At 36.9% G+C, this 25,887-nt stretch overlaps 3 protein-coding genes across 4 annotated transcripts; 1 reads left to right on the top strand and 2 right to left on the bottom strand.

The window, feature by feature from the left end:
* Positions 1–4,760: 4,760 nt before the first annotated feature.
* LOC141623157 (pectin acetylesterase 8-like) lies at positions 4,761–11,438 on the bottom strand. The gene is made up of 11 exons (XM_074439265.1): positions 11,312–11,438; positions 11,146–11,228; positions 6,560–6,689; positions 6,387–6,466; positions 6,217–6,303; positions 6,027–6,151; positions 5,873–5,933; positions 5,728–5,781; positions 5,553–5,630; positions 5,143–5,400; positions 4,761–5,037 (listed from the first exon to the last, which is right to left on the bottom strand). The coding sequence occupies exons 1-11, from the start codon at positions 11,436–11,438 to the stop codon at positions 4,930–4,932; spliced, it is 1,191 nt and encodes a 396-aa protein (XP_074295366.1). The 3' UTR covers positions 4,761–4,929.
* A 1,234-nt stretch (positions 11,439–12,672) lies between these two features.
* Positions 12,673–15,984, bottom strand: LOC141594059 (uncharacterized). Of its 2 annotated transcripts, none has more exons than XM_074414266.1 (2): positions 15,765–15,984; positions 12,673–15,187 (listed from the first exon to the last, which is right to left on the bottom strand). In XM_074414266.1, exon 2 carries the CDS (start codon positions 15,158–15,160, stop codon positions 13,070–13,072), a length of 2,091 nt encoding a protein of 696 aa, XP_074270367.1. In that variant the 5' UTR covers positions 15,161–15,187; positions 15,765–15,984; the 3' UTR covers positions 12,673–13,069. The 2 variants fall into 2 exon arrangements, with proteins under 2 accessions (XP_074270367.1, XP_074270371.1); XM_074414270.1 differs by having other exon boundaries at positions 15,761–15,928.
* A 4,643-nt stretch (positions 15,985–20,627) lies between these two features.
* On the top strand, positions 20,628–25,802 carry LOC141594046 (SH3 domain-containing protein 1-like). The gene is made up of 10 exons (XM_074414261.1): positions 20,628–21,009; positions 22,253–22,366; positions 22,535–22,604; positions 22,680–22,828; positions 23,049–23,150; positions 23,232–23,432; positions 24,195–24,257; positions 24,362–24,499; positions 25,047–25,121; positions 25,467–25,802. The coding sequence occupies exons 1-10, from the start codon at positions 20,950–20,952 to the stop codon at positions 25,584–25,586; spliced, it is 1,092 nt and encodes a 363-aa protein (XP_074270362.1). The 5' UTR covers positions 20,628–20,949; the 3' UTR covers positions 25,587–25,802.
* The last annotated feature ends 85 nt before the right edge of the window (positions 25,803–25,887 follow it).

Here is a 25,887-nt window from a genome sequence, read left to right as displayed (position 1 = left end):
CTTACCTCAATCGAATGGAGTAGCTGAACGTAAAAATAGAACTTTGAAAGAAATGATGAATGCTATGCTTTTAAGTTCGCCTTTACGATGATATGTGGGGGAAGCGGTGCTTTCGGCTTGTCATATTCTTAACGGGGTACCTCATAAGAAACTAGACAAGACACCCTATGAGATGTGGAAAGGTTATGCTCCTAACTTAAGTTACCTTAAAGTGTGGGGGTGTTTGGCTAAAGTAGGCTTACCTAGCTTTAGGAGGCCAACCATTGGACCTAAGACTTATGACTGCGTTTTCATTGGTTATGCTCAAAACAGTTCTGCTTATAGGTTCATGTCTTTAAGTGACAGGTCTATATCCGAGGCTAGAGATCTTTGAGTTTTTGAGCGAGGTATTTCCTTTGAAGAAGGAAACAGTATCACTACCCGATGCCCCTGTTGTTTCTCCGTGCTGTTAACCCCCGACGAGTTCTATGCATGCGAGTACTAGTACTTCGTGGATCATGCGGTTGAACCAAGAAGGAGTAAAAGGCCCAGAATTGAAAAGAGCTACGGGAGTGATTTCATCGTAACCGATGCTATCGGACTTCACTTATCGAAATCGCAGGTGATATTTGTGCTTTTGATGAGCTTGTTTTCGCCTTTTTAATAGAAGATGATCCAAAAACATATGATGAGGCTATGAGATCTATAGATGTTGTTTTTTGGAAAGAAGCTATTAAAAATGAACTAGATTCTATTGTTTCTAATCAGACTTGGGAGTTAACTGATTTGCCTAAAGGTAGTAAACCCATTAGTAGCAAATGGATTTTTAAAAAGAAAATGAGACCTGATGGAACAATAGAAAGGTTCAAGGCCAGACTTGTGGTGAGGGGGTTTACACAAAAGAAAGATATTGACTACTTTGATACCTACTCACCTGTGACTAAAACTTCCACCATTAGAACTCTTATTGCTTTGGCTGCTATTCATGATCTCGTAGTACATCAGATGGATGTAAAAACTGCTTTTTTGAATGGTGACCTAAATGAAGAGATCTATATGTTGCAACCTGAGGGGTTTGTGGTAAAAGGTCAAGAGAGTAAGGTGTGTAAACTGAGAAAATCACTATATGGTCTTAAACAAGCACCTAAACAGTGGTATGAGAGATTTCACAACACTTTAACTGACGATGGCTATATAACTAACAATTCTGATTCGTGTGTCTATTCTAAAATGTTTGGATCAGATTGTGTGATTATATGCTTATATGTTGATGACATGTTAATTCTTGGTAATAATTTATCTGTTGTGAATAAAACCAAACAATTTTTGTCATCACGGTTTGAGATGAAAGACTTAGGAGAAGCTGATGTTATCCTTGGAGTTAGAGTTGTGAAAACCCCAAGTGGTATATCCCTTAGTCAATCACATTATGTTGAAAAAGTGTTGAAGAAGTTTAACAGTTTTGATGTTACACCTGCTAGAACTCCTTATGATGCTAGTATATCTTTGTGTAAGAACTTGGGTGATAGTGTCTCACAAGAAGAATATGCTAGAATTATAGGAAGTGTGATGTTCCTCATGAACTGTACTCGACCAGACATTGCTTATGCTGTTAGTAGACTGAGTCGATATACACATAACCCCAGTGCCGAGCATTGGAATGCACTTCGTCGTCGCTTAAATACCGAAAGGAACAGTTGATTTGTGTTTGCATTATAGTAAATTTCCTGCTGTGTTAGAAGGATATTGTGATGCAAATTGGGTTGCAGGTAATGATGAAATTCATTCCACTAGTGGTTATGTGTTCACCTTGGGTGGAGGAGCTATTTCATGGAAGTCTGCAAAACAGACTTGTATAGCTAGCTCTACCATGGAATCTGAGTTCGTTGCTCTTGAGTTGGCAGGTCAAGAAGCAGATTGGTTGAGGAACTTACTAGCAGACGTGCCCATGTGGGGGGGACAGGTAGCACCGTCTCCTACTCGTGATAGTAAAGCATGACTATCGGTGTTGCTAAGAATAATGTCTATAATGGTAAGAGACGACATATTCGAATCAGGCACGGTGTGGTAAAACAACTTCTGAAAAATGGAGTAATTGCTTTGGACTATGTGAAGTCCGAACGTAATCTTGCCGATCCCTTTACTAAAGGGTTAACAAGGAGAGTAGTCCTTGACATGTCGAGGGGAATGGGGCTTAAGTCCTTAAATCAAGTTTGAGTGTGATACTTGATGGACTCTATAGCTTATTCCTACGGCATTTGATATCCATAGCCAATTTTGGTGGTGCTTTGAGACGCACTTGATGGATTGTGTTTTTATATGAGGTTGGACTTTGTCCTTAATAGCTCTTATGAGAAGTGCTACTGAGAAGCACTTGAGCTACCTTTGGGGGTGTGATGGTTTAGCCACCATCTATGTAAGAATATAAAAATTCTCACTAGAGCACTCACCTAAACGGGGTAAACGCATGGCTTTAAAAGCGTTGCACTTGAAATCGCGGAACATAACAGTCTTTGAAGGTATGATATGTGTTGTGGGGGAATCAATGACCGAAGACCGACAAGGAATTCAAATCGAAAGATATTCTCTTGTTAAAAGTAAGTTGTTGCCTCATTTCACTAATACGTCAATTCAAGTCGAAAGACATTGAACGTTTAAGTATCCAGTCCTTCCTTACCTAGAATTTCTCTTTAGCTTTTCCTTATCATCAGTGGGGGATTGTTGGTGTGATGCCAAAGTAAAGCCAAAGTTCTTTTTGGTTTTTTGGTTCATACACTCTCCCACATCGGTGGGGAGAGTTGTGTGTTATGTGTTTATATTGCCTTTGGTCCAATGTTGGGTAAGAGATTGGACCAAGGAGGCTTTTGTGGTGATTGTTGGGCCTGTGGGTTTGGGTCCAAACACACACACGCGCGCGCCGGCCCGGCCCGGCTCGGGCTCGGGCTCGGGCTCGGGCTCGGGTAGAGCACCTGCGGTGCGGGCCAAAGGCCCCCTTTTATCTTTCTTTTTGGGCTTGGCTTGTGTGTGTATTTGGAGTCCAGTAACGGATCTTAGTCAAACAAAATCTCTGTGATTAAGGAGATTTATTCTCCATTAATCCCGTTTGACTGTCATTAAGGAGAATTATTGTCTCCTTTATTTCCTCCGTTTTTGATCCTTCCGTTTGCACCTAACATGTGACTCTATTTTCGACTATAAATAGAATTTGTTCTCTCATCACTTGATACACACAGATTCACACAAATTCTTCTACATCTCTCTGTATGATAATATTCTGCTTCTGAGTTTTATTTCTGGGTTCGGTACTGTTAGTTCCAAGGCTCTCATACACGAGTGGTTGTGTACGGGTGTCGCAGTGTTAACCTTGGGGAACTACCGGCGAGAGACGATTACCACCACGGTCGTGCCGATATAGTTTTCAAGTCAGTGGCCTCCATACCACGGCGCTGCAAATTCCGTTCCGTTAAGTCTTTTTCTGTCTCTTGTTTCTGTTCAAGTTTCTGTCTGTTTTTCATTGTTACGATTTATCTTCCAACACCACTTTTGTGTCCCATTTCGTGTTCCACTCCATACACATTTTGACACATCAACACATTACCACATTTATTGTGTATTTTTTATTTGCAACAAGTGATGTGTCAAGATGTGTATGGAGTGGGACATGGAATGAGACACAAAAGTGGGACAGAAGATCCTCACCGTTTATAAAAACCAATATTTTACAGTAGCTTTTCATTTTCTTACATATTTCGTTGTTATTTTTTAATACTGACTTTGATGTTTTTCACATAACACTTTTAATGGTCTTTGTTCATGGTTGAAACAAATTTAGAGTTTTTTTTTTTAGTTTTTAATCGATTTCGTTTTTTATTCCTTCACAAATCTGTGACTTTTTTTTTTTTTTTTTTTTTATAAATGTGTAATTAAGTTTACTCCGTTTATTATATGTGACTTTGACATTGTAACTTTCTGTTGTTTTTTTTTATTGAGATTTCATTTTATTGTATTTATTCAAATAATGTCAAAACATTTTTCTTCACAAACATTATATTTTCTACGCATCAATATATTCAGTAGTATCTACTATGCGATGGAGTGTTGATTTTTATTTGTCAATATATATCTCATGAACAATGAACAATTGAGAGAAAGCAAGTAGCATTGTAATTAATTGCTCCTATGGAACGTGGGGCTGGAATTCAGGAAAGAAAAAATGACTTCTTGACTTTCAACCACAGAGCGACACGCAGGCTCTGTGGTTATTGCTTTAATAAATAAGATTTTTACCTAGTTTTATGGGGTATATTTTTTCGATATCCTTGGGACGGTGACTACTACCTTTGATGAGTTTCGGGAAGAAAGTACAGGGTACTCATGAATTGGATTTGAAACTCATCCGCATCACAATTCCACGCAATAGAATGAGATCGGTTAATACTAAGTTAGGGTTACTTAGATCACATGTTGGGGTTAAAAAAGAGCAGATAGAACCATATTACGAATCATAAACTAAAGTTGTTCCAAGAGTAAATTAGGTTTAAATATGGAGTATATTAAGTTGGGGTTACTTAGATCTCATGTTTGGGTCTGTCATTTCATCGGGAACACGTTTCATTTTAGTTTTTACACGCAATTTGATTTTATGTTAATAGTAGGGCTCTTACAAGGATTTGAGATAAGTTTGAGGTTACAAATTAGAATCTTAAAAATGATCATGATTATAAACACGTACAAATGTACAATATACATGATTTATCTCTAAACTTTTTTAATCCCATGAATATCATTGAACCTATTCTGCGTATAAAATTCGTATACAGTGAAGATTTTAGTAAGCCTCCTTTAAAACCGTTCTATAATATTGATAGTTGGCCTACAGTATGACTTGTATGTGTGAGTTTTATGTACTGTGAGGTAATTTAGTAGCAGAAAGCCAGAGAAGCCTCCTTTCTACGCAGAGGCAACACCGCGACAAGTTTTGTCGCATGGGTAAGGGCAGTCGATCTCCTGGAATGGATTGCGGTCATAAAACCAATCACCAACTGCTTTTGCAATCGTCTGTAGAATATAAATATTTCTGGTTACAACATTGATTGAATAAATATCGCTATAGACAAGTAGAGTAAATAATAATGTAAGGAGAATAAGATGCAAAGTTCTCACTGTATTGTCTAGACGAGGAGAATCGTCGCTAAGCCATGTTTCTTGGGCATCACTTTGGCAGTGACAGAAGCAAGAGTTGATGAAAAACCCTGTGGTCGGGTTATTATCACATATCGTCGACAGTCCAGCTAAGAACTGTTTTTTGAAACATTTTAATGCTTGATTCTGGCTGTCGGAACACCGTGATATCCCACTTATAAGACAATTTCTCCATTTTCCATCAGCATCAACCACACCTTGAATCAAAATATTGCTTATCTGCCAGGCATTTGCTCGGGTTTGGTAAAAGGAAGTTTTTTTTCTCAGTAAAAGCATTAAATTCCAAAAGATTTTGCATTCATTTCATTTCTTCAGTCAATTTTAGCTAAAAAAGAGAAGTCGAAAGAGGAGCAGATGTGTATACAGTATACCTGCCAGGCATCATAGGCTGAATTTAGCAGAAACAACGGTGTCTGAATGTATCTCGCTGCATACTGTGGCAACATGCACTGTAATTCCAATTACGAGCACATTTCAGTATGACGAAAATGAGAAAAAACAAAATTCCTTGCAAACTCTGTCGATGATCACAAATGCATTTCTTACCAGTTCTGGACGGAATTTAGAAGTACAGGCTTCAGGCAAATTTTTTGCTGATCCCTGGCGTAAAACAACCGAACACTTAATAGAATACAACGGAAACAAAAAGGAAATTTTGATGAATGCGGAAGGTGTTTAATGACATCTGTACATGTGTGGTAACAACTTCAGCGTATAACTCCTCAAGAGGTCGCGTTCCAGATATAGATTCCCTGCAATCAGAAGCATTACAGTCAGAATCCCCGAGTCCCAGCTTCATTCATAAGACGGGTTATGTAAGCATGAAATGTTTAGGTCGATTATACGTGTTTATAAAGAGCCCGGCATCAGACAGGCATTTCACTTTGGCGCCAGAAGGGAACAAAGCTCGGAAATTATCACATTGCAGGATCGCTCCCAGTCCACCAGCTGAGCATCCTGCCAAAACAGCCTGTATTGACATTTGACAAATTATGTTTTTATCACAAAGATCAGAAAAATTAGACGGGTTCATACATTTCGTGCATTCTTCATTCCTTTAGCTAATAAATCATCCATAACTGCCCTCCAAACTCTTGCTCCTCGATAGAAAATCTTTGTATTCTGCTCATTTCGTGAAAAAAAATGGACTCGTAACTTATAAGAGCATTGAAAAAAATAATATGGGACTAGGGAAGATTACATACAGGATCAACTGCATCAACATCTCCTGTGTATGATGATCCATCACAGTAACGAACCTTGACTCGATTCCAATTGTAGAAATCTAACCATTACATTGTGTTTAAAAAATCAGTAGAATTCAGTGACAGCACAACACAGAAATACAGAAATAATATAAATCTGAAATTAGTAGTACCAGGATTATGCTTTGATTTGTTGCTTAATATCCCAGTAAAGTAATAATTAGTAGACATTAACTTAGATGAACCAAGGGGAGTTTGTGAACGGTCGAGGCATGTCGTTGCATTGTTGCACCATGCTCCTCCCTGAACCAAAAAAAACCAGAATTTTTTTCCAAAATGGGTTTAAATAACAAACAATTTAACAAAATAGGATAACTTTGAAACTAATTACCAAAAATGGGTCCACGTAGGCTCGGTTTTGGCGATGGTAGGTTCAGGATTAAGGTCGCTTAGCGGGAGAGCGACTTGAGGGGAAAACGCTCAGCGGCTGGGCGACTTAGTCAAAAAAAAGGAAAAAAAGAAAAAAGAAAAAAGACAAGTGAAGTGTAGCTGATGGGAATAGAACACGCAATCTAATAACATTTCTCTCCCAACCCTTACCATAACACCAAGTGTAATATGATGTCTTATTAAGGGGATTAAATTTCCATATTTAATGCTAACAGCAATAAATGTGTTTTGGGACTTGAATAACAATTACTTAATATTATCTTTAATCACTTCCTTTTAACATATAAACTTTCTTGCATTGATGGTTAGGTAATATTGAATAAGTGTTAGTTTTGCGTTTTTTTTTTTTTTTTTGCGCAAGCACCTAAGTCGCTGTGGGGGAAGGCGATTTGAGCTAAAATCGCTCACTCCCGGAGCGACTTGCCCTTTAAGTAGCATACTGAGGTTTGGGTGGACATTAAGTGACACTTTGGGTAAGGTCATTTGAGCGGGAGAGCGACTTGAATCCGAGCCTAGCTTCGATGATGACGTGGACCCATTTTGGGTAAATACTTTGAAACTCAACCCATTTCGTTAATTTGTTTGTGTTTACGCCCCATTTTGGAAAAAAATTCAAAAAACCAAGATTAGAAACTTGTTAGTAAGGCACTGTTCTTTCACAGAGAAATTCACTTCAGGTTCCGCGGATGTGTTGATGAGTCGCTTAGCGGCCTTCACTCAGAACCGCGGACTAGATATACAATTAAGGCAGTACACAAACCTGCATGTAAATCAACCAATTATCGACACCGCTGTCAAATCCCTTGTCGAAATGATATGCAGGTGGACTTCCATCCAAACACACTGTAAAATCAATTTAACACAACATTAACTAGGTGTAATATGGTCAAAGACTTACCCTGTACTATTTTTCGACTTTTAAATATGATCGAAGATAGTAAAATGACTTCCTATACACACTATGTCTGTATTTGATTCGTAAAGTAGTTTAAGTTGTAATTTTCATCATGTGTCATTCAGAATTAACCCTTTGACTCGTTTATCATGTCTACTTACTTACCACCGCCTTTGGCGACTGCATCTTGAACAATCGTTATTGGAACATTAAAGCCCTCAACTTTCATCAGCATCACAATGCAAACCAAAAGCCTCAACCATTTCGAAGAATTTCGCATACTGTTCATTTGTAGTTATGAAATAACAGAACAACGTAATACTTATAAATTGAAATTATCAAAAAGAAGTACAAAATGATTATGATTACTTGTCTGTTTTCAAGTCGTTTTCATAGTTCATTCAAATTACGTACGTAGTATAGGAGTATATAAGAAAAGGATACAGGAATGTTTTTGGATAGATTTTACTGATGAAAGGGAGTACATATTTATAGTGATACAATTATTGCTATAATTACAATATTATACAAATATAAAGTTCCTATATTTGCGGTATGAACAAGATTATTGTCCCTTGATTTCAGGAGGATGATTGATACTTATGGCTAATAGTATATACTGCATGCAGGATAGGAAAGCCACGATGTAATTAGAAAGGGAAATAAAGTTTATTAGTGGAAATATAAATATAATTTTCATTAGCCAAGTCAACAAATAATAATTCAAAAACACCTGTAGTCTCAAAAACTTGAAATTCAGTTTATTTTTTACACGCAACAACATTAACTTCAAACTACAACATCCCTAATATAATTCGCCGAAAGTTGTACAAATTTTGAATCAAAATGGTATCGGAATTTAAACTTTATTCATAATATATCACATTATACTTGTTTTAATTTGAAAATGTTGAGTTTTATTATAAAGTTTTTGAGTTCATTTACTTAAACATTAATCTCAAAAAGTTACATTATAACTCAAAAAAATTACATATAAGCTCAGAAAAATTTGATTTTTGGATAAAACTAAAATGTAATTTATCAACTCTATAAAACTCAAAAAAAATACACAAAAACTCAAAAATTCAGTAAGTGTGAGGTAGTAATACATCTGATGTACAATCTTTTTTCTCTGATGAATCTTATTTTTATTTATCTCAGGAATATCATTAAACTTACAAAAATGGTGTATAGTGTACTACTCCGTATTTAGTAAGCCACTTATAAAACGGTTTTATGAAATTGATAGTTGGGTTCGTACAAGAATTTGAGATAAGTTTTAGGTTACAACTGGTATGAACTTAAAGCTATTATGGTGTGCAATATGGGGAGTACAATGTCCTAAGTTTTACGCAAAGATGACGTTATGGTATTAGAGCCAGTGTGATCGAAGGTCACGGGTTCAAATCCTGGCAACTTCAAAACTCCTCAAAAACTCGAAGTGGAAACCCATCACACGGTACGGGGGAGCCGGTGCACAACTAACCACTCTTCAAGCCCAACGGGCATTTGAGTGAGAGAGCGTAATAGGAATATTTATAATAGTTGGGCCTCAACCATCACCTTAAGGTTTTGGTTGAGATGGTTCATCTATCAACAACAATGTCAATTCTGTATAACTGGCAAAATTGACCCATCCAGAGCAAGACCTAACCGAATCACCTGAAAATGACTGAATAATACCCAAAATGACCTGACTCGGCTGACTGAAGTGACACGGTGCTCAAAATGAAATGATCTGAACAATCAGATCAGATTACCCGTTTGCCAGGTATAGATTTCTTACCAGTTCCGGGCTGAATTTAGAAGTACAAGTTTCAGGCAAATTTTTTGCTGTTCCCTGAGATGAACAACAGAACAATTAACAGAATGACGGAAATGAAAAGGAAAATAATGATGAATCAAAGAGGTTATTAATACGATTTATACATGTGTGGTAACAACTTCAGCAAAAAACTTCTGTAAAGGTCGCGTTCCAGAAACAGCTTCCCTAAAATTGCATTACAGTCAGAATCACTGAGTGCAGACTTGAGACTCCATTCAAAGAAGGGTTCTACTCATTTCAGCAGAAAAGTCGACGTCATTTACCTCGTAAATTTACCTCCTCACTTAAACTTACAACATTAAGTAAACAGTTAATATTTCCTGAAACAAGCAGTGAAGCACAGAGTTTATTAAAAAGATTACATACAGGATCAACAGCGTCAACATCTCCTGTGTACGATGATCCATCGCAGTAACGAACCTCAACTCGATTCCAGTTGAAGAATTCTAAGCGTAAAATGTGATTAAGATTTAAGACGTCGATAGAGGTGTGACTAAATAACACAAAAAATTAATTTGAATCCGAAATTAGTACCAGGATTATCCTTTGAATAGTTGCTTAATATCCCAGTGAAATTATAATTAGTTGTCATTAAAGTAGATGAACCCAACCGAGTTTGTGAACGGTCTAGGCATGTAGTTGCATTCTTGCACCATGCTCCTCCCTGATTAAACCATTAATTAAAACGCGTAACAACATTAAATTAATTTCGGAAAATAAATCTTAAAAAAAAACTATATAAGCGAACATTAAACCAAATTGATGAGACTTGGGTTCATTTACGGAAAATGTGAAATTATTCAGAAAATATGTCAAATTGCAGCGTCTTATATGAGACGGTTGTAATTAGGGCAGAGTACGGATCGGGTATTTGATCCAAAGTGCTAGTTCGGATCGGATATCCATATTAGAAATCCTGAAATTAGATATCCAATATACAAACCAAATGTCTCGGATATCCAATGTTCGGGTATCCAAAATAATCGGATCGGATGCGGATATCCATACTTTTGAATTTACTTTAAAATTAAGTTTGAAACACGATTATATTCATAGTTTTACATGAAATTTTCTTTTGTATTCTTATTTCAATGTTCTCGCTATAAAATTTAAGTGCCACCTAGATATTTCTCTAATATTTTAAACATGAATTAAGTTGTATCAAAAAAAAAAATTATTTTCTCAAAATTATACTAGAAAACTATAGTTTCGGATCAGATCGGATATCCAAATGTTTTAATTCTAATATCCATATCCAAACCAAAACCAAAGATTTCGGATCAGATATCCAAACCAAACTTAACTTTCGGATCGGATATCCAAAAATTCGGATCGGATTCGGATTAGATATCGGATCAGTTTGGATAATCGGATTTTTGCTCAGCCCTAGTTGTAATCATTAGTGTTGGTATGCTCGCACCCTTGATAATTGATTATTCAGCGGGTCAATTTAAAAAAAAAAAAAAAAAAAAAAAAAAAATTAATGGAACATGTCTCCAATAATAAGTTGCTGACGGTTTTTTACACTTTTATCGGTTGTACTAGCTGACATCTGCAGGACAGAATATACAATGATAAAGTGCACAAACCTGCATGTGAATTAACCAATTATTAACACCAGCTCCATATCCCTTGTCTAGATGATAAGCAGGTGGGCTTCCATCCAAACACACTGCAAAGCAATAAATCAGACTAACCCGACTCAAATATTTGAACTTATCCAACCTGAATGACCCGTTTATCATGTCGACTTACCACCACCTTTGGCCACTGCATCTTGAACAATCGTTATAGGAACATTATAACTATTAACTTTCATAAGCAACACAATGCAAATCAAAAGCTCCAACCATTTTGAAGAATCTACCATCCTGTTTACCATTATTTATCAAAAGAAAACGTAGACAAATAATATCAATGACGGAATTAAGGGGGTTAGCACGAACAATCCGACCACTCTAAACAATGAAAAATTTAACTTTTTTAGTAGTAAAAAATTTCTATTTTTTTTATAAAAAATAAAAGAATTATATAGAGCTTTTTTATTAAATTTATTTGGCTTCAAAAGTTATTTAAAAAACATAAATACAAATTATATTAAAAGTATTGTTATATAGTGCATGCTAAATTGCCAAGTAGGAAGAGTCAGAGAAATTTCCTTAGGTGACAAGTCAAGAAACAATTGTCTTAACATTAAAGACTTCTACAAGACTAAGGTCAACTTTTACCATTTACACGAGAAAGTTGTAAGCGTTAAGCAGCGGATAACGTTAACAAAATATGTGTTTTGGTAAGTTAAGTAGATTCAACTAGTTTTAAACCCGTGCAAACTGCACTGGTATGTGATTTAAACATTGTTATTAGAAATGATTTAAGAATAATTGTTAAGTTTTGTATGGAGTTAATTTGGCTCTTGAATGTGAATTATAGATTATATTTGCAATTAAGAGTTTCTAAATGGTGACCTAGTATATATGATGTTTTTTAAACTCTTATATTTGAATTAAAAATTATTTGAATTAAAAATTATATTCGCATATGTTTGTTTTTTTAAACTCTTATATTTGGATTAAAAATTTGAATTTAAATTGAGCAAGCCAAATTCGTATGCTACTCGCTATTTTGTTTGAATAAGTGAAACTCGGAATTTATAAATAACCTGTTGTATAAGTGCAAATCTCTTGTCCCATCTTATGTCTATTGTTGACAATGGCTATGTGAAAGCACAAAATCTTATTATAGACGTCAACTATCCGTCTATAAATAAAGACGGGTCAAGTAACATACCCCATTACGCATAAGACAAACAACAACTTGCGTGATGGGGCCCAAAAATGTCACCACTTTAAGGGTATTTAACCCGTCTCTTGTTCTTGTGTACATGACACTACGTAGAACAGTCCCAAGCTTTTCCCTATAAAGGTTTGGACATTTATGGCAAAACGGTAAAGATCAGTCTGCCAAAATCGATTCCGGTATCAAGTCTCAATCCGAGATTAGATACCACAAACAGTTTAAACAAAGATACTAATATAAACTTAATACATTTGCTGCTCTGGGCTCGGATCAAGATCAATTAGAACTGATTACTGCATCACCGGTAAAGATACCTAATATTATACTCATTACCTAGCAAAGATACTAATATAAACTTCGATAATCAACAATATGCGATGCAAGTAAACATTACAATCACCAAAATATAAGAAAGTTACACAAAGGGGATAAAAAAAGATCAGTTTAAGATATAATTTTCAGAAGTGTCTTCCTGAGTTCGTCCATTTGGTATACTACCATGGGGAGTGCCGGAGTGGGGATGATTAAACATTTAAACCTTTCGAAAACTATTTTGATGACTTAATACAGGAAAAGGCGGAAATAAATACTCCATATCGAAGGCTGCAGTGAGAGTAAGAAACATTTGATGTCCGCTACAACTGGATATTCCATTTCTGAAGCTAGATACCGAACACAAAACCAGAAATTAACGAGGGTCACAAGTATAACCATCAATCAACAATCAACAAAAGGCTTGCTTTCATAAGCCACCCTTGCGTCTAAGACATCCGGGCAGTATCTTTGAGAAAGAATTTCAACTTTCTGGGAAAATGACTTGGTCCCATACTCCCCAATGTGGCGCACCATCTCAAGCCAGCGTTTACGGCACACATCACCAGGTCGATGCTCTAGAACGTTGTCCCAATCCACTTCTTCTTCACAAGTAGCATCAAGGTCAACAAGTGCCATCAACATTCGATAATCATCAGTATCGGCCCACTTACCACTACTTACCAAGACGGAAGATAATTGATTATACCATTTATGGCAACAAAGTGGATCAGTGCGTGTTTCCAGCAGCTGGCTAATAGCTTCCCATCCAATGTTATCCCGTAGCATGCCATGCTTTGATTTTCTTTCCATTTTTGCCCTTATGCGTAAATCTTTGTTCACGAGATCAAATAAGGTCTGGTACTCCTCTTGAGACCACTGTCCTGTCTTCTTGTTCGGCAATCTGACCTGGCGAAAAGCATCTTTCACGTGAATTCTATTCCTACCAATTTCATCAGCCAGTTGTCTCCACTTTGGGCCATGTTTTTCATAGTATTGACGGACCTCCTCAAGTTCTTCTTTCGTCCACTTGTGATTCTCACTTCTTTCAAACAATATATGAGCTCGAGAGTAGATAGCTTGTTTATTTCTCCACGGCAAGGATTGCCCTATTTCACCCCAGCAATCTTTGATTTTAGCCCTGTGCTTACCACATTTCATGATCATTTGCACACCGTCTTCACCCAGTCTATGATCCTCAATGTATTGCAATACAGCATTTCTGAGTATCTCATCTTCCTCTTTTGTGAAACGCTTTCCTTGAACTAAACCATCTTCAGAATTTTTCTTATTGCCATCATCAGCTTTTTCTCCTCCCTTACCTGAGTTGCCACCAACGTCACGAGTCACGTCCCCCTCGCTTGAATTGTCAGTCAATGTAAAAACTTCCACACTATCAGAAAACTTGACCTTCCTTGACTTCTTACTCAGGTTAGATTTTTCAGAACCCTCAGAGAGTTCAGTCCTCCCGCTGGTCAATGAAGCACCACCATCAGTATTCTCTTCTGAATTAATAGAAACCGATTTCTTCTTTCGTTTTTTAATCGCTCCATCCTTGCTGCCTTCTCCATCATTGGTCACTGAAACCCCAACATCAGTATTCTTATCCTTATTCTTATCTGAATGAATAGCAACCGATTTCTTCTTTCTTTTTTTACTCACTCCATCCTTGATGCCTTCATCATTGACTGAAGCCTCTCCAAAACCATCCTTCTTTTTCGTTCTTTTCTCATTCTTCTTAACTGACTCAACTTCTTCAGCAGTCCCAATTGGATCTTCAGCCAAACCAGCACGCTCGATAGCTTCTTCCCCCTCCTCTGAATTCGTTAAAACATTCCCAGACCCTAAGTCTCTCTCTTCCTCCTTTTTCTTCTTCTTCTTCTTCTTCTTCTTATGGCCCTCTGCATGCTCAACTACCTCAGTAACCTCAAGAACATCCTTTTTCTTGCTTTGTATATTATCCTTTGTAGGATCTTCTTTCTCGCTAACCCCATGACCCTTCTCCTTTCGCTTTTTCTTCGTAACAGAATCAACTTCCTCACCACCCTCATCGCCTACTTGTTTTTCAACAGTACCCGCATGGCCAACAACATCAACCCCAACACTTTCAGATCCGGGTTTACTCTTCTTCTTTTTCTCTTTCTTATCCTTCTTCAACTTCACCTCTTCAGTAATCACTCCCACTTCAGAACCCATCACACCACTGCTCTTCCTCTCATCATCAACATCCAAACTCTTCCCATCGCGCTCCTCACCACTCGTCCCACTCGAATCCTCTACCTTATTCAAACTACCTTTCTCCTTCTTCTTCTTCTTTCCAGGCCTACTATCTCCACTCACATTCGCATCTACATCGACAACATCTTCAGATACGCCATTACTACTCAAACCCTCAATATCATTTTTCTCGTCGCCATCCTCTCCTACTGAAATCTCAACCTCCCTATGCTTCCTCTTCTTATGTTTCTTACTCTCGCCGTCTCGTACCTCACCCATTTAACTAACCACTAACAACAATCTAACCTGAAAAGGCATACAATCTCCATAAATACGTTGCCAAATCAAACAAACAATTATATTACATAAAACTTCAAGTATTCAACTCTCCAAACGAAAATCATTTTGGGATTAAGGCTCTGATTTTGTTGTTGTTGTATTCAACTCTCCAACATTATGACAACAAAAATTAGGGTTTAAGCATCAATTTGTTGACATTATCAGGCCCGGTTCTGAGGGTAGTCTGGAGAGGCGGCGGCCTAAGGCCCAAGCTAAAAAAGGGGACAATTATCCCAAAAGAATAAGAGTGACAATTATTCCTCACTTGCATTAACTAGCAAGTGTACATTATCCCTGAAAATCAAATAAAGTTTAAAGCATTCATTCATTAACTAGCACACCCTTCGACAAATCATCATCAGTAAAATCAGACTAAACATATGAAATTAAGAACAAATTAATATCAATTGAATAGCAAATTAATAGAGTACTAATTTAAGGGCAAATTAGTTTGAATAGAAAACTGAATAGCAAATTCGTATGAGATTCAATTCAAATAAGCATATGAAATTAAAAACAATAAAAAGATTAAAATCATACTTACTAAATAATTGATGGATTCGAAATAGGAATACAAAAAGAGGGATTTATCCTTCTTGCTGGTCGTCGTCGTCTTCGCCGGTCACTATCGTCGTCGGCTGCCGAATAATCTCAGTTTATGGTTAGAGGTGCGTTTAGGGTTAGAGCCTAGAGGCGGGTTTTGGGTTCAAGGAAAAATTGGGATTTTGGTATTTTATGGTTCCTGAGGTGAATGAAAATCTTTTGAATTTCGTTTACCTTTCTCATCCCGCGGATGGTTTAGGTTGATTTAATCAACCTACTTTCCTTACCTTATCAAAAAAAAAAAAAAACACAAAAACTTTTGGAGAGACGGTCTCTCAATAGCGTTATTGAAATATCTCTCACTTGATGGGGTGAGGGACCCACCGAATTTTTTTTCCCCTATTATGTCTCCCACTAAATTAGTGGGAGACGGTCTCTCATGAGACCCACTGAAAAAAAAAAAAAAAAAAAGTCCATATTCGAGTCCATACTTAGTACATTGATCATTAACGGTCCTAAATTTATTCATAAATATCCATAAAAGTAAAGGTAAAATGAAAGTTCGAAGAGAAATTATTATTAAATGGGGTTGAGAGAAAGAAATGGAGAGGATCCTAATCTAGAAAATAGAACTATGTGTGTTACTTATAGCTGATTATATGGCCCAAGCCCGCTAGCCCCACCCGGCCCAGCCCGATTTTTCTCCAGGCTTGGGCCTCGATTTTAGGCACGAAAAGCCAACGGCTCGAAACCCATTGCCCGATTCAATATAATAGGGCTGGGTTTGGGCCGTCGTTATGCCCGGATTTTGGCCCGGCCCGGCCCGGCCCGAACATTGCAAAATTTACGAATATGTAAAATTTAAGAATGTTAATAAGCATTTAGTAAAATAATTAACCAATTAATTGTTGTATTGTAAATTAGCCGTAGTCACTTGTTTACATGTATTAGTTTGATAAGGCTTAGTATTTTCCTTTACTAGATTTAAAAGATAAAAAATGAGCTAATGATTTTGTATCACACTAGTGCCGATAAATTCTTTACCATTATCGGCGTGTTAAGTCAATGTTTTTGAGCCTAAAGAACAACAAATATCAAATCAATTACAACACTATAACAACATACAGTAAGCGCCGCACTAAAATATATTATTACACTACTAAAAATTCTGCATTTAGTTTGTATGAGTCACCTCTATCAGTAGGTTCATAAAAGGTACATTAGGTTAATACTTAATTGACAATATTTGAAAAAATCACATAATTCTATACGAAAATTTTGATAACAAATATACAAAGTATCTAACTTCATAATGGGGATTTCTAACCTTATTTCGAGAGGAAAAAAAAAATTAGTCCGAATTGGCTCGAAAGCCCACTTTAACCCCAGACGGGCCAGATTTGGGTCGATGAAATAGGCCTGCACTTGTAGCTCGGGCCGCACACTTGGACTTAATTTTGCCCGAACTCTGATTGCTTACGACTTATGCCACGCGGAGGAAGGGGTTGTTGTTTGGGCGTTGGCGGAGAGACGAAGGGTTGTTGAAGAAGTGGGGAAGTAGAGGCGGAAGCGGTGTTGGAGGGGATTAAGGAAGCAGCGATGAAGGGCTAGCGAAAACTGATTGTGGAGAGCGCTAGTAAGATGGTTATTGACATTCTGCAAAATGATAAGAAGCGCAGGAGCTATATTTATGCGATTATTGAAGAGATTCGAGTTCTTAAGTCTAGTTTCGATGGTTTTGTTTGGTCTTTCATTAGGCGTCAATATTCTCGTTGTGCACATGATTTTGCTCATTTTAATGATTTGAATAGTGGTACGTGTGTTTGGGAAGGTTGCTTTCCGGATAATATTGTATCTTTTGCCTTTTCTGATAATAATGATATGAGGTAATCCCGCTTTGGGGCTTTCAAAAAAAATGGGGTACGGTAAAAAGGAGGGATAAAGATGGAAAGATTGATGAGTGGGCTACATAGTTAGTGGGTATAATTAAATGAGTTTAAGTGGGTTAAATAAGGAGTTGGTGAGTGGACCACATGATGACATTTGTGTAAATATGAGGAGGGTATAAGGATTATACTATCCAAAAACATGTCATTTATAGCAGTGGCGTATCCAGAATTTATACCGTGGGGGTGCGGACATTAAATGAACAGGAGCAATCAAATTTGCAGCAAGTCCGATAGTGACTAGATTTAAACATGAAATGTTATAAAGATTGAAAGTCATGTAATTATTTTTATAAAAAAGATTAGATTCTTCTTTTGGTTGTTCTTGTTAAAATGGTTTTAAGAGTTTGATCGCATGATATAATAATATCAACCAAAAGAACCAAAAATAATAATATTTGTATCTAATTTGAATACAATAAGAGACCATTTTAACAAGCTACGAGTATTATTTGATATTTATAGTTTGAAAACTAAATCAAAGGAAATCACTTTAATAATGAATATGACTCATACTCTTTATCCCTTACACAAATTATAGAGAAAGACGTTGTTTACAATAAGACGGTCTATTTGTGTAAAAAAAATTGCTCATATATTGTTAATAAACGAGTTGTCTTTCAACATTATGAACCTTCTCGCGATGTAAGACCGTCTCACGCAATAATTAGTTAGTGTATTAAAACCACATTCTTTTTTTTTGGTAAAAGTGTATTAACATCACATATTCATTGTCTACCGCATTTATTGCACCTTGGGAAAAAAAATATTCAAAAGTGCATTGAGTGGGGAATCGAACACAGGAAAGCAGGGAAAGAAGCTAGTACACAAACCACTTCGCCATGAGTAAAATGATGCAACTTTATATAATTATCTCAAAATTTCAGGGGGTCCAGGTGCATCCACCGCACCCCCTGTGAATACGCCACTGATTTATAGTATGTTACCTTTAATATGGTTCGTCCATTTTAGGTAATTTTACCTTTGGTCTGGATCAGATGGAGTAAATTATATACTATATACTATATATTATATATTATATACTATATACTATATATTATATACTATGTAAGAGCGAGAAACAAATGACAAATTGTTCAATATATCATACATCGATAGGTTGAAATTCTAAGTTTTTTTTGGCATGGTGTTTATCAAAAAACTATATTATAGTCCCGTGAATTTCACGGGGTTAAAACTAGTTAAACCTATTCGGCGCAAAATTGCATCGTTTTGACGCTTTGCTTCAAGGCTCTTGTGAAGGCTACACCGGAACAAACTTGGATGCGTTGTAGGCGAATACATACATGTACGCTTCTTACCGGTAGTCGAAAAAGGATTCCGATTCCGGCTCATGGCGGAAATTGACTGTTTCGGTGACGTCGAACGGTTTTCAACAGAAAACCTATCGGACCAAGACGACATCGTTTGAGGATACATATTAACACATGTCGGTGACGAAGATCTGTGCAATAACTCCGCTGCCGTCGAATTCCGCCACAAAAAGTTCTAGAAAAGAATGATGTCGAAGAAGCACGGGACCTTCCAGAAGGTGAAAGAAGACGTTGATGAAGCGTAGTAGAAGCTGACATTGTAGTACAAGAGAGAGAAAGTAACTTTGATTGTATCAGAAGTGATTACGCTTTTGAGAATCAGTACTGTTGAAGGCGGTGATTAGTGTGACCAAGCAAAGTCATGACCTAGCAATTGACCTTGCTTGGACATGGTATAAATCAAGAAATTTCAAGTCAAGGAGCATTTTAAGAGGAACATAATAAAAATAGCGGTGGCCAAATTAAATTTGAATTTGATTAAAAGTTGGAGAGACAATTTTGAAATAGGCGGAGACAATATGTAAAGGTTAAGACCTTATCAAAATATAGGCCGACTAAATACACATGCTTAAAAATAAATATTATTACTTTCAATACATGTTCCTTTTTTTCCCAAAACCCTTCTTATTATTACAGACGAAAATAACCCATATTAAACCAGACGAAAACAACCCGTCTTATGTAAACCAACTCATAAAAATAATGGTTTTTTTTTGTCAAACACAACTTTTAATATTTTTTTTTGTCAAACACGTCATTTTGGCAAGAGTTTGACCACTTGCAATAGGGTAATTTTTAGCCGATGTTTGAGATAACAAACGAGGTCGGTTTAAGGTGTTCTTGGACTCGTTGGAAAGGTGGGAGTAGTGGTTTTCCAACGGTTGTCAACACGGTGGTCAAATATGGTCTTATGTGGGGTAGATTGGTGTGTAAAGTAAGGCTGGTCACAGAGGTTTGATGTAAGTTAAAGTAGGATTTTTTTCACGGGTCAATTCACTCCCCTTGAACCACCACTTGCAATCAACGACCATCACAAACAACACAACGACGACATACCTTGCACTTGTCTTAATCTACATACCAAATTTCAGAACAAACAAAACATCATAACCCCATGAAAAGACCCACGAAAAAACCCTTGTAAACCCAGACTTACGGCCCTTTCTCTGACCGTTCTTAGTTTACGCATCAATCGACCCCACATATTAAGGCCACCTTTGACCATCGTGTTGACAACTCCTGCAAATCCTGTACCCTCACCTTTCCAACGAGTCCAAGAATACCTTCATCTGACCTCGTTTGCTATCTCAAATATAGACTGAAAATCACCCCATTGCAAGTGGTTAGGAAGTTTTCAAAATCTGGCCAAAAAGTCGTGTTTGACAAACTTTTTTTAAAGGTGGTGTTTGAATTTTTTTTTGTTTTAGAGGTTGTGTTTGACAAAAAAAGCCTTAAAAATAATCACAAATTCTCATTGAAGACAAACACTATCCGTCACAAGCTGGAGACTGATAGTGTTTTTATGTCACCCTTCCCTAAGCCACCTAGTATTTGGCATGAGATGTTTCACAATTTCTCCAAAACAGGAATAAAACTGTTGACAGTTGTTGACAAATGGTCCAATTGTCTCTATATTCTGTAACTTCATTCATCATTTATTGTCACACTTTAATAATTCCTCTGCAAAACATAATTAAAATCTAAATCTAATTAATCTATTCATAACTTTCCAACTATTCCACTTCATTCTTCTAATAAAATTTTGTCAGACAGAGATACAGTACTACTTCAGGTTAATTATATCTGGGTTCGTCTCATCGTGTAAAACCGTCTCAGCGCAAATTTCTATAGTTCTGCCTTTGATCAGTTTTTTGTAAAGTTTTAATCTTTCTGTTAATGGGTAGTGATGGATGCCATTAAAAGACAAGCTAGCAAGTTCAGGGAACAAGTTACTAAACAGCAACAGGTATTCATCATGTCCGATAATTATTGTGTAAGACCGTCTTCAATTCAACCAATAAAGACTGTCTAGCACGCTAAGACGGTCTTATATTCTATAATTTGTGCTGATTGTGCATCCCATAAGTTTATTTTACCCATTAACAGTAGAGATTTCACTTCTCAGCAGAAACAGTAAATTTTCTTTTTGGTGACTGTTGTTACCTTTTGTCTTGCATACATGATCATTGAAGTTAATTAACATTCGGGTAAAAGAGTTTGAGGGATTTAATCAGGAAATGGGAGTTCATTTGTTGTGAATTGTGATTGTCTGTGTTTGTAGATGGAGGGTAAGAGGGTAATTTGAGTTTGATCAGGTTAATGTTTTTGGGACTGTAATATTGCTTTGTCTGATTGGTTTGTGGGTGAAAATTGTGACAAAAATGAAGATTTATCCATGAAGATATACGGGAGTATAATTTTTGTGTGTGATAATTTATGCTTCTGCAATTTCGATAAAATACAAAGATGCTGCATTTCTGAGTTAGAAAGGCAGCATCTTTGTATTTTAAGTTATTAACGCGTTGGTTGCTTAAATGTGGCCCCCTTCCCCGCCTCATGGCTATACGCTGGAGCCTTTCGGGGGTTGGATAATGTTGTTGTAGAGTAAAGATCGCGTCTTGTTACTTATCTTGTTACTGTAAAGAGATACATCTAATTGAAAAGATTGAGTTTTGGAGGGAATCAGGCTTTTAGTGAGATGAGATATCAGATATGAGTATATGATGTCTTTGATGTGATAATGTAGTCATCAGTTCCCCAAATTAGGTCGAATGTATTCTGCAAAGGCTGTCTGGTTTAGAAGCATTGATGCCATTGCATATGAAAATGGTTTGTATTAATGCATCATAAAAAGGTACTTCCTCCATCCCGGTCAATTGTTGTCCTTTGGTTTTGGCACAAAGACCAAGGAAAGAGGAGGAGGTCATTATAAGATGACAAGTGGACCAAATTGAGGGTGAATGATCAAATTGCTCATCAAATGCAATCTTAAAATAGGGTATCAGTTTTGCTTCAGTATATACACGCTTCAACCCGTTGCAGATCCTAGCCAGCTTTGTTGATAAATTTTACAGTAAAGGGATCTGTGGCGTCAAAACTGTCCTTATGGTTCCCTTTAGGCTTTATCAATAGAAAAACACTTGTAGATGAGTAATTTTGTTCTTCTGTTTTGTTTGTTTACTTCTTATTATGTCCGACAACTTCTACAGGCTCTTCTAAGACACTTAGGGAACTCTGATGGTGAAGCTTTTGTCGGAGATGATGCAGAAATTTCACGTCGACATCAACTTCAGAATCTGTACATTTCCACAAGAGCAGCGAAGGTGCGTTGTTCTGTGTCTACTCTCTAATGGTTAAGCTTCAAAGGACATGTATTAGTCTAATAAATTCCCGGATTTATCTTTCAATCGCCTAACTAATAAGTTAGCATTTAATTTAAAAGTATGATGTAAGAATAATTGAGTTGCTTTTCATTTTCTTGCGCGAGTCAGCATTTTGAGAAGGATATTGTGCACGGTCTAGAAGGAAGTATATCGGTGACTTCAAAGGAAATAAATATAGGTGAGCTAAGTTTGAGCTCCATAATGTTTAATGATGCCTGGATAAAAAGGCTAAGACAGTTTATTGCTTGTTCAGACAAAAGAATCGCTCAAGACTGTAGCAAGTATGAGGCTGATAATCACTGCAGTACTTCCACTTTAACAGAAACCGCAATCCATGTTCGTGAGTCTCATCAGTTAATAATAAAAGAGAAAGAGATTCTGCTTGGAGTTTATGATGAGAAGGTATACATGATTCTCGTTCTTATAACCTCTTCTGCAGTGCATTAGTATTGTCTATATATTAATTTGCCTTTTGTAAAATCGCTCTAATATAGATGAACTTCTAAAACGTATCTTGCGGGAATCCAAATTTAGCTTTTCATCAGAATCATGATGAACTTCTGTTGATGGTATCTCATGTGTTGTTGGTTCTTATGGCTGCTATTTTATTCCTGTGACATAGGTCTGTAATCCATTACGAGAACTCATAAAAAGCGCTGAGCTTGTAGATGGTCGACGTCTTATTCGGCAATATGAAAAGTTATGGCAAGAGGTGGAAGCTCAGGTTGTAATTATTATACAAGTTGATTTTTTTCTCCAGATTAAAGACTATTTTTATCCTAAATCTTGTGTATCTCCTCATTAGGCAGCCGAGGTGCTAAGACTTAAGTCAAAGATGACTGACGGCCCAATATCGGATGACAAGTCTATCAAACTTCAAGTTGCGGAAGATAAATTAGACGAACTTAAATCAAGGTTGATGTCCCTTGGAAAAGAAGCCTCCTCTGCAATGTTGTCAGTTGAGGCTCAGCAACAAAGAATGACCTTCCAAAAGCTAGTTCTTATGGTATGGCTTAAACTTTCCACTTGGAATCTTTCTGTTTATGTGTGATATTTGTGGCCATTTTGTCCGCTCCTGCGCGTGCTCGTTAATTGTCACTCAGAAGATACTCAGGACTTCTTGGTACAAAGAAAGCATCATTAAAAATCATTATTGAGGGAAGAGTTAAATGACTACTTATATTGTGCCGTATTCCTCGTAAAGAATCAGTCAATAGTTCCTGATTCTGATTTGGCTCGTAGGACGTAGCAATTTATGAATCACAGAAAGGCCAAATGGGTCTTTAGTAGCAGTATACCAGACAGGTTAGATAATTGTTGAGCGAGGGAGCGTAATAGGAATAATTATAATAGTTGAGCCTCAACCATCACCTTAAGGTTTTGGTTGAGATGGTTCATCTATCATGGTATCAGAGCCATCGTGACTGGGCATTTGAGTGAGGGAGCGTAATAGGAATAATTATAATAGTTGAGCCTCAACCATCACCTTAGGGTTTTGGTTGAGATGGTTCATCTATCAAAGATAACATATTTTCGAGTAAAGTCTCACGCGCGTGAAAATTTGAAGGAAATTGTTAGTCATGGAACATTACAGCTTCAAAGGGAGGTTTTATTGGGATGACATGTCTATTATTTGGTGTGTTGCAAACAGGTTCTGCCATAGTTTCACGGACAACGTATTATCTTCTTGTGCTGCAACACCATTATTAATATCATAGTACATCAACATTTCATTGTAATTTTAGTATTCTGGTGATGGAACTTGCAGGTGAATGCTGAAATATCATTTCATCGCAACATTCTTACCATCCTAGACAAGTTGCGTGCTGAGGTTTTGTTATTAATCTTTTCTTGGTTATCTTTATCAATTTCTCTCTTTTTTTTTTTTTTGTGTATTTATATATTTATTATACTCGATCCCATTATGGAGTTTAGATGAATGAACTTGAAGAACAAAACACATCATCACCTCCTTCGGTAGCAAAGCAAAGCCAATCACACTTTCTGGAAACGGGACTGGCCAATCTGAATGGGAAAATGGAACCTGATGTTGATGCCTCCTTTGTTGCGAAAGTAAGGCGTTTCATTCTTGCCCTTCTGACTGACTTCTTTATTTTTCTTCTATTCTATTACTCTCTCTTTCCCAGTCATTTGCCCTCGCCCTCCTCTGTGTCATATGATGGGACGGAGGGAGTATATTTGATCCGTGTCCTTTTGATTCTTTTACCCTCCTCTGTGTCATGATGAATTTGTTAAGCTATGCTCGGCTTTTGATGTTGACTGTCTTTGAACCCGAGGTCTTGTGTACAACGACTCAATGATCTTGCAGTTTTGGTATTGACGGGTTTCAAACGTGGCGTCGAGTTTCAACTTGGTTGTACTGTTGTAGTTTACCTTTTTAATAGAGTCCAAAGACTCGATATTATTTTTGCTATGATACGTTATGGAATAAACAAAATGACTCACTAAACTTCTCATATTTTACGTCTCAGTCTCTGGAAACAGTATTTTAATGTTTTTTCGTATGATAAGGGTGCGCACATTTGACCACCTTGTCTCGCCATTACTCGGAACCCTTTGAGGCACATGGTAATATTTTGTTGTTGTTGCCCTTCTGTAGGTTGTACACCCATTTGATGGACAAGCAGAAGGGGAGTTGAGTCTCTCAGTCAATGATATTGTCATTGTGCATCAGGTGTGTGTTCCTGATACGCTTCCAAAACCTTAAGGTGATGGTTGAGGCCCAACTATTATAAATATTCCTATTACGCTTCCTCACTCAAATGCCCATTGGGCTTGAAGAGTGGTTGGTTGTGCACCGGCTGACCTTCGGTCACACTGACTCTGATACCATGATAGATGAACCACCTCAACCAAAACCTTAAGGTGATGGTTAAGGCCCAACTATTATAAATATTCCTATTAGTTCCTTCACTGCTCCAGTGACATTTTAGTATTTTATGCATGTAAATCCGTGAAACTGAGAAACAAAAATCTGTATCGTTCAAAATTAAAATTCATTTTTGGGTTTTATGATCAGGTTTTCCCGGTTGGTTGGGCGAAAGGGGAATGCAATGGTAAAACAGGCTGGTTTCCTTCACCTTATGTCCAAAAATTGGACTCAGTATCAACAGGCAACATCACTCCGACAAGCCAGTAGCCACATTATTCGCTTATTTTGCCTATTATGTAAAATGTGTATAGCTTAAAACATTATCAATATAATTTTTTGTACGGTTTTCAGTAGGAACCAAAATTCATTCATGATTCAAGGAAGTTGTATAGAATCATGACCACTGGGAGTTTTTACGCTCGTTGCACTGTTATGTCGAGATCAGAAGTAATATGTGAAAAAAGACGGTACTATTTTTACTGATCACTGGTTGTTTTTTTTTGTATAGAATCATGACCACTGGGAGTTTTTTTTTGTCGAGATCTGAAGTAATATGTGTGATTGTATG

Source organism: Silene latifolia, chromosome 1 (assembly GCF_048544455.1).
Source record: "Silene latifolia isolate original U9 population chromosome 1, ASM4854445v1, whole genome shotgun sequence".
In the NCBI taxonomy this organism is placed as follows: domain Eukaryota; kingdom Viridiplantae; phylum Streptophyta; class Magnoliopsida; order Caryophyllales; family Caryophyllaceae; genus Silene; species Silene latifolia.
This window is presented reverse-complemented; position numbering and strand designations above follow the sequence as displayed.